The 10,049-nt window shown below is 34.6% G+C and overlaps 1 protein-coding gene across 1 annotated transcript in view; it reads right to left on the reverse strand.

The window, feature by feature from the left end:
- The window catches only part of LOC149551351 (uncharacterized), a 42,098-nt gene extending 32,882 nt beyond the window's left edge, over window positions 1–9,216 (reverse strand). Inside the window, exons 1-2 of the mRNA XM_089786887.1 lie at window positions 8,692–9,216; window positions 8,484–8,521 (exon numbers count right to left, since the gene is read on the reverse strand). Of these exons, the coding sequence (XP_089643013.1) occupies window positions 8,484–8,521; window positions 8,692–9,081 (428 nt within the window). The 5' untranslated portion in view covers window positions 9,082–9,216. The remainder of the gene's footprint in view (window positions 1–8,483; window positions 8,522–8,691) is intronic.
- Window positions 9,217–10,049: the final 833 nt, after the last annotated feature.

The raw sequence follows: 10,049 nt of genomic DNA on the forward strand, positions 1-10,049 counted from the left end.
ATATATATATATATTCTTAAATTCATTATTATATTTTAATTTTTACATATATAAATTTGTAAATGTATATAATTAAAAATACATTACATGTTTTAATTATTTATATTTACATACAAATATAACTATGAATATAATATTTATATTATATGTTTAAATAAACTATGGTCTTATACAATATATTTTAAGTTTATATAGATATAGACATACATACAATGTCTTTTAAATTTTACATAAATAATTATAATGTTCTAGAAAAAAATTGTATTTGCTTCCATGCTTGCATTTTCCTTAACAACAAACATGATGTTTTCTTTTTCTCTCACACAACGCAGGCGAGCAGTGACATTTTAGAGTAATGGTCAAGCCAAATTAAATGACAACCCTAATCTTTCCTATGTATTTTAACTTGAAAATTTTCACTCTAAAAAATGATTTTTCGTTGAAGATATTGTGCGTTTTGGTGAGTTTTCTAGGGAAAAAATGGCAAGCATTTTTTAAAATAGCAATGACAAGTTAAATGACAGTAAAATCATTTGACTTTTTGCTAGCAATATATCGCACAAATTTTCAACCATGGCTCAAATGCATACCTTCAACAGTCAAATCTACCTTTGGGAAAGAACTTATCACTCCCCAATCAATCTCCTTAATATTCAATCAATTCACTTTACACTTGCAAGAATGAGAGAGTAAATGAGCCTAAAATGAGTAAGACTAACAAGTAAAAAGGGTTGTTTTAGGGCTAGGTGGAAAATATATATATATATATATACTTTTTCTATAGTTTTTTTGGGCATCATTGTTTTTTGGCCCACAAATTCGCATGGTTCCAAGCGGGGTCCATGCGGATTCACCTGAGGTCTGCGTTTGACGTTGCAAGTTTGCACGGTTTTGTAGATCTATGAATCTAGTAGACCCACAACGTCAAACACGGACCCTACCCGGACCGTTCCACAAATCTGGTCTGGGTACGAACCCGGATCTATTTAGGCCTCGGATGCACAAATCCAATAACTAAGCTTTTTCTAGTTACATCAAGAACCATTGCTACAAATATTTGTAATTATGCTATAAAGTCCTCCACTTTACAATCTTGCTTCAACTAAGCTAGTTCCCTGAAGTAAATTTTGGGATCCATTCTATCAAATCTTTTAGTCAAATTTTGGTGGAAATCTTCCGATGATATTATTAAATTGTGCCCTTGACTTATCATGCCATGATACCACCATTCATGAGCTATCCCTTCAAGGTGCAAAGTGGCAAATTTGATTTCCTCTTCATCAAACATTAGATTTAATGAGAAAGGTGTCTAATTTCTGCAACTAGGCCCTTGCTGATGAGTTTTCAAATCCATTTAAGGTTGGGATGGTGACCTTTGCCAATAGGTGTTGAATGTCCTTCCTTCCTTTATATCCATTTTCTCCATGCCATGTCACTTTCTTCATTTCATAGTAGTCCTTCAAAGTAATCTGCATGTATGAAAAGGCTTAAGGCATAGTATGAATCAATCCTCCACTGAATCATGTTCTTCTTTATATTGATTGATTCATCCTTATCAAGAAATTTAGCTCTAAAGGTCCTTGTGTTTATTGAGGCTGAGGCTTTCTCCCTTCCTAAAACTTTCTCAGTACTTGGTCTGCTCCCATCTTTTTTATGTATAGGCCTATTGTTGCTCAGCTGCTGGCCTAAACCTTTCAAACGTTAGACCATTTCTCTTATGATATCCCTTATGCTAGACATCACTTCTCTAGATTCTTTCATGAATTCCACAGGATGATCTTTATTATCTCCCATGGAGGCTCCCTTCCTCTTCTCAAGCAATTGGTAGCATTGTTCCATGTCACTCATAAGCAACCCACAAGATGGCAAGTCAAAGGGATTTGATAACAAGCAAGACAATCACTAGGAGGGTTCTCATCCCACCAAAGCACTAGCATAGGCCAAAACCTCATGTACACACGACTGCCCAATTGTAGGTGGCTTCCAGCCCTAGGTAAATGCCCAACTAGAATCAGCACCATCATAGCATTTAGGTTGGGACACCAAAGTCTATCACACTCCGTAGGGCTTGACCTTGACACCTCAGCTCTAATACCAAGTAAAGCAACCACTACACCAAAATCTAGGGTTGATTATAAATGGCACCCACTAGCATTAAGAGTGGATTTGTTGTCCTACCAGAGTGCTCGCACAAGCTAGCCCCCTCATGAACACACGCTAATTGTGGATGGGTCCCAACCTAGCGCAAATGCTCCGCTGAAATCATGACACAACAACATTGAGCCTAGGATATCACATATTAAGACTTCAAACTTTAAAATATGAGAGATATGTCCAATCATTTATGTAATTCAACTTAATTTATATTTTCTATATCAAATCTCTTAAGATTTCTACAAAGACTAAATTTCTTGATATTCAACTTTTTTATGTTTCATGTGGAAATTTTTTCTTGCTCAAATATACCATCACTTTGTTCCAATTATAAGCTTCTTGTGTTTCCTTTTCTAATCATCCTTTTCCTTATATCTAGCATTCATCTTTCCAAGCGACTCTATACTTTCTACATGAATTTCTTCCATATGTTCTACAAACTCTACTACTTCTAGACTTCTCCTCATTACTGTTTTTTCTTATCACAAACACATTCTTTATAATCTTGCCATATGCAATCTCAAATGGTCTCTTCCCTATACTTCAGTTACTGAATTATTGTACACATGCTCTACCAATGGTAAAACTGTATCCCAATTCCTCATGATCTCTACTACCAGACATCTTAGAGAACTACCTAACTTCTTGTTTACAATATTTGTTTGTCCATCAATCTATAAGTGATTCACTGATTTTATTTCAAATTTCTACATCTTCTTCCATGATTTCTTCACAAGAATATTCAAACAATATTCTTTGGCAAGCCATGCAACCTCTCAACTTTTTGCAAAAACAAGTCAAATATATGTATTTCATCATTGTTCTTCTTTCATTGAATGAAATGTGCCATCTTAGAAAAGCTATCTGCAACTACAATTATTGAGTCATACTCTCACTATGTTCTTGATAGTTCTAATAGAAAGTCCAAATTTAGCTTTCCCAAAAGTTTCTCCAATATTGGTAATGGCTAATACAAATCAACATTTCAAATACTTCCCTTTTCGAACTAACAAGTTGGATAAAATTTCCTGGCATCCTTGTAAATTGGCAGCAGAAAACAATTGTACTCACAAATACAATTGTCTTGTCCACTCCAATGCCTTGCTAAACTGCCATTATGCTTATCCTTAGATTTTCTCTCATTAAACTTCTTGTATGCATGATTAACTTTCTTTAAGCATCTCAATTTGAATCAAGTAGCCTAACTACTTCTATTCATGATTATTGATTCCTTACATGCCTTCCGTGCCTTCACAAAATTAGGATCAGGGTCATCCAAATGTTGTAGCTCTTTGAAACTAGCAACTGCTATTCTCATTTCTATCAGCAAAGTTTGTCTCCTGATCAATAAATTGGGGTAATTTGTTTGATTTTCCACTCCTACGTTTTAATGCAAAAGTATAATTTTGCATAAGTTGAATCCACTTATTGTGTCTATGGGTAAACTTACCGTGGCTATTCATGTATTGCAATGCTCATTAATTAGTGCACAACACAAACTCCTTGTGAAATGCGTAAAGGCAAAATTATTAACAGAAATCAGAAACAGAATATTTGGTAATGCAAAATACACCTTTGTAAAATATTTAGGGAAACCTTACTTAGACTTTTATTCAGGCAATATCCAAAGAACAAAAACTTCCATCATACTTATGAAGTTTAAACAGAAAGTGGGCTAGCATTACCAATAACTCCAAAAAGAACAATGTTTTCCCATATGCATCCGAAATTCTAAAAAGAAAAAAGAGAAGACAGGAATTTCTTTCAATTTGGGTTTCTTTTTGCCTAAGTTTACCAATTTGGATGTGGACTCAGGAAGTGGATGCGGGAAGTGTGAATTTTTTTTTGGGAGGGATGCAGATCTCTCTCTCTCTCTCTCTCTCTCTCTATATATATATATATATATAATATTGCTAAACATATATATATAAATAAAATTGCTAAACATTATATATATAATTGTCTATCGACTAGCTCTCACAAAATGCCCAACATTGCTCTCACAAGGCAATATATAATTGTCTATCTGCTGAGAGTTTATTGAGTGCTAACTGCTGTTACAAATTGTTTATCAGCTGGCCATACCAATCTGGGCAATGTTGGGAGTTTTGTGAGAGCCATCCAAGGTTGGAGTAGGACTTTACACATTCAAAGGCTTCCTCGCTATATTCATACCTGCTAGAGGGTCGTACTGCCACAGGAGGAGCTGTCTATGTTAGGGACTGCTACAGCAGTTCCATGTAAGTTTGAAATACTCCATTAAGGGTGTCGTACAAGTTGATTGAGGCCCATACCAGGCCTGTAGCTGAGTTATGGGCAGCAACTGAGTCTATCACAAAGTTTTGGGCAGTGATTTAGTCTGTAAAGTTCTAGACAGCAATAATTCTCTCTCTCTCTCTCTCTCTCTCTCTCTCTCTCGCTCTCTCTCTCTCTCTCTCTATCAATTCCTTGCTAAGTTTTTGTGCTAGTTTAATATAAACCACAAAGTAAACATAACAAAAATCTCTGCATATGTCAAAAGGTCTCTGACATAATGGTGGCAATTACAAGAGTGTGATCCAGTTTCATATCCAGCCTAACTATAGTATGGTTGCTTATAACCCCCAAGAAGTCAACATGTGAGGTTGTGGGGTTCTAGTTGTGATATATAACAATAGGTGAAGCAGGTGATAATGAAAAAACATAAATGAGATCGTGCAGTTATGGTCCTGGTGTAACAATGTGATCAATAATAACTATGCACATTGATGAAGGCAGCCCATAACATCACTATAACATGACAATGATGTCCCCTGTACTGTATGGCATTCAAGTCACAGATATTACTATTGTCCTAGAATCCACCCCATCAGACTTAGCAGCAGCATCACTACTTGTGGGTTTAAAGTATTCAAGAGTCAAATCATACCCTCAAGGATTGGGGCATTAACAGAATCTAACAGGGTGTATCCCAGAATACAACTGGAATGGGCAGCAAGGTTTCCATACAGCATATAGAGCATCATGCATACTATTATTACCCTAAAGTCCACCCAACAAACCTAGTGACAACATCCTTCCCTGTGGGTCTGAATTAGTCAAAAGCCAAATCAGACCCACAAGCTGCCATAAAATCCAACAGAAAAATAAGAAGTGTAGTTTCCATAAAGCATATAGTAATAGAACATCACCATTGAATCATACTATCTTAAAGGAGAAGAGAGAAAACATGTTTGTGTGGTTACGGTTGTAGAATAGGAATGTGATCCATGCAAAAAACCAAGGGAGAGGGAAATGGGTTGTGTGTTGGTTTAGCCTCTCATTGGCCCTCGTAGGCTAAGTCAGATGTTTAGAGGGTCTCAGTTGGCAGAACCATAGGCCAATTCCCATCCCCGGGGACAGGAGAGTTCAAGATTGCTTTTTGTTTGATTCGGTTTTGACACACCTACTATTTATTGTAAGTGTCTATTTTAGGGAAGTCGGGGTTTCTATTTATAGAAGGGATCCTGAATAGGTTATATTGCAGCGTGAACACTTTTGTCTTGAGCAGTTATTCCGAGAATTGCTATTTATAGGAAGTCATATATATGCAGTTACTATTTTTGGCAGGGGCACCTCATCATGGCATATGCACTGGCCCTCCTGACCTCCAGTTGACTTGGTGGTTTTAAATTCAATGGCACAAGGGTACATCGGGATGTCACGATGAGTTTTCGGGATGCGGCGACAAAGGGCCTCAATTTCAAGAGGGCAGGGAACAGTGGGGGGATGATGCTAGGGGATATTGTATACTATACATACAGAACTTGAAATGTTAGTTATGAAATAATGTTTCAGTATAAGACACCAAATTGAAACACTTGAACATAATTGCAACATGAACCAAAACCATTAAACATTCAACTTAGTATCATAGTACATACCCAACAGTAACATCAAAAAGCAAAATCCAAACAGAAATTCATGTGCTCATCCTGGTGGAGGCATGGCTGCAGAATGGCAGAGTTGGGGGTGCTCAGGAACTCCAAATAACCAGTACGGTGACAGGTATTTCAAGATAATTATTTATTGTGGGGGGAAAGGGAGTCCCCAGGTTTCATTGTTATAAAGTCAATTATAAAATAGTAGAGTGAACGGGCCAACTTATGTAATTACTGGCATTTAATGACTTGATTCAAAAATGAACCCATTTACTGATATTAACCAAGGTTAATGCCATTTGTTAAAAAGAAAATGTTTTTAATGTGAAAAGCAAATGCCAAAAATTGAGCCAAGTGAATTATAATATAAAAGCCTCCTCAAGGAAATCAATTTCATTAAGTGATGGTTGCTTTTAAATTGGTTTTGAGTTTGTTTTTGGGAAACTGTGAAGAGACCAGGGTTTTTGCAATTCATCTGCATTGGAAGGGCAACAATTCTTCAATGTTTTTAGCAATTTGAAATGGTGAAAGGCCTATTGAATTTTCCATATCAGTGATGACCTCATCTAGGAGCTATAATTGTGCTTCAATTCCATAGTTCGGGGAGTTTATTGAATCCGATTGAAGAATAATGGCAGAGAATTGTTAATGGCGGCCAGCAATAAAGAATCACAGCATTTAGACATAATTTGTGAAGTTTTTGAAACAGCCGACTCATTTATACAGCTCACGTGAGCCTTTTAGGCATGGTATTAGGGCTCTTGATCTGAACGCTTGGCATTTTTTATTTAAATTCACCTCTTGATTTCGGCAACTGGGAAAGTATTATGAATGCATGGTGATTTTGAAGTATTCCAGAAAACTCATACTGGTAGCATTTAGTAGCCAGGTTCCTTTAAATTCTGCAAGTACAATTTCAATATCAATAACTGCATTTGTATGTCAATTGTTATTTATCAATGAAATAACAAATCTCTGTTGCAATTGTTAGTATGTGAAGTTTGTTCTATGCATTGCCAGTGATTTTCAAAAACTCATAAAAAGCATCAATCTTCAAAACACAAAAAAATATATAGAACAGTGCAAAAACTTCAAAAATCTATTCAAATGTTAGACTGGTTAGAGACTGAGCCAGCAGGGTCATCACACAACCCATGCTTACCCCCACACAGCACTTAAGGAAGCTTGATATCTAAAAATTTACCCAAGTTAACAGAAAAGAATGTCGTTCAAAAGGATTTGAGGAGGATAAAGAACTTCTTACATTCTTTGGCATGGGTGTAGGAAAGCAAAGTTGTGGGACTAGTAGACCAAGAATATCCTTTTTGGTTTATTGACCATGTCAGTTGTCCTCTATGGTTGTGAAGTTCAAGGAAGTAGCACATCAGACCACAAGTGGAGACAATTAGAAAGAATACAAAATCATCTAATCACTATCAGTCTCAAAGTCAAATCAATGGTCACCTATGAGATACTTAGCATATGGTGGCATCCGCAATAATTTATTTGTTAAGCTACTTAAAAAAGGTATAAAACATGTATAAGCATTGATAGCACAAAATAGTTTTGGAGGAGGAATTAAAGCATAGGAGACTTGGAGGAAGCAAAACAGCAAAAAATGGACATGCAGAACATTAATTTTCAAGAATGTTATGAAGTAATAAGGAAGAAAAAAAGTAATTGTTACAAAAACTTAGGATTGTCACGTAGACAACACAGATTGGACAAAAAAGTACACTTTGTTAAAGAAGTTGGTATAACAAAAGTTCAGAACTGTCATGTGGCCAATGCCGATTTGACAAAAAAAAGTACACAGTGTCAACAATTAACCCCACATGGAAGCGTGAGGAAAAATCCTAATTGAAAGCTGCAATTTAAGAGAAAAGATTAAACTTTTAATCTTGCACTTTAAGGCCAGGTTATCATCTTAGATGCAAAACAATTAGATGGACAGTCCCGAGGAAGTGTGATAAAAAGACCTTTCTTCTTTTATAGTAAAGGAATAGTTGAAATCAAATGACACGTCATCAATGACTCTGCAGCTTATAAAGATATCAGTTTGAAAACAATTTGAAGATGGACAATTTGAAAGCTATTTGAGGAGACAATATTTCACAAATCAATGAGATTCATAATGGAAAGAGCTGGCATCCAAAGCAAACTGACTTTGCGTCAACGCTAATAGATTTTCACAATCCATGAATTGTCTAATTGTTGCTTCTGGATTGTGTGTACATTCTTGCATTGACTTTGTGTCTTTTGAACCCTTAAAAAGCTGTGTCTCATTAAAATTCCTTACATGTTTGCCCCATATGGACTTGAAAGCCTCCCAAACAATTAAATTAAATCAAGAATAAACACAAATATAAAATAATTGCCAATCACGATGCATTAAAAAACACCAAAAACAAAATCAAGCTAAAAAATTACTCTTTATCAGCATAGTGAACAGCAGCTACCAAGTCAACCTGCAAAGAAATGAAAACCAAATTAGGGCTCCTAACAAATTTTAGATATAAAAATTACAAATATACAATAATTAAAACGATATTATATTTTCACTATGAGCTCCAAAGGTGAATTACGTTTTCAAAAATGGTAATCTAACTGATTTACACAAGAATGATGGTTATTTGACCTGGACTCTGGGCTGCAGAATCGACCACGGAAATTTATTGCGGTAGCTTACAATGGCAGTCTGCAAATCGTCTCCACCGATTTCATTTTTACGAAGCCTTGTAAAATTTGCTATAGAATCAAATTTTGGAATCTCTCCGACGTAAGTATATTTCCCGTTTTTATTTTCAGTCGATTCAAACCAATTCCAAAATGATTTTACCACAGGCAATTTACGGCCTAAATTTCTATCCTTGCTCAGACGCAGGCAACCATTCTTTGTATTGAAATACTTATTGCTTTTATGTGATGATTTTGCGCAGCGGCGGGTCAGGGGGTCGAGTACCAGGGAATTCACAGAATGCTTGTTGAGGAGCAGCAAATTTGTATTGAAGCTAACTATGCAGGTCATCTTCAAGCGCTTTTCTGCTTATGGATGTAAATCGCTATGCACATCCTGACATTAGCAAGATTCGGCAGAATATCTTCACTTATGCATTTTTTGTGGTTTGTTTAATTGTTTTAAAGCTTGCTCTTCTTTTGCTCTTTATTAGTTCCTGCCGACGGCAGGATACTTATGCATCGATGCGATGCAAATAACTTTTTCATCCCACCAATAGGAGGCACAGATTTTTATGCTTTTAAGCATATTTATAATGTTGATACATTTATCTGTGATTTTCAAATATGAAAAAAGTTAATTATCTTTAGTGCAATTGGTTGAGAGGTAAAATAGTAAAGAGGAAAATTATTTTTCATTACATACAAATATAGAATTTTCAAACACTTTGCAAATACATTGATTTATAATAAACTTTATCAATGTATTAATTACAACTTTATCTCTATCAATGCATTACTTACAACTTTATCTCTACAAGTGGATTAGCTTTTTAAAAAATAATAATTTTTCTTTTCCACCTCACAAATGGTCTAATCAATAATAATTATCATTATCTATTTTTCTTACCATATAGATATTTTAATCAAATATAGAGTTAAATGTTATATCTTTGCACTTGAATTTCTAATTTTTTAAAACTTTGATTTTTTAATAAAACTACTTAAATTATGACTATTATTTCACTTTTATCAAAAAAAAATTAAACAATTTTATTTTTCAATTTTATTTGATAATAGTGTTTGGAATATGTATAATTCATAAGTGCTACAATTTAAAAATTATATCATTCACTATTATTATTATTATTCATTTAAACAATTTATCATTAAGTTTAAATATATTTAAAGCTTCAATATACATTTCAATATTAAATTAATAATTATATTTTATAACAAAAAACATACTAAAGGAAATACAAAAAAAAAAGTTCAATTCTAAAAGATATATAAATTATTATTAAGTTTTTCTTAACTATG

This window comes from Cupressus sempervirens, chromosome 6 (genome assembly GCF_028749045.1).
Source record: "Cupressus sempervirens isolate cs-2001-9-10 chromosome 6, ASM2874904v1, whole genome shotgun sequence".
NCBI lineage: Eukaryota > Viridiplantae > Streptophyta > Pinopsida > Cupressales > Cupressaceae > Cupressus > Cupressus sempervirens.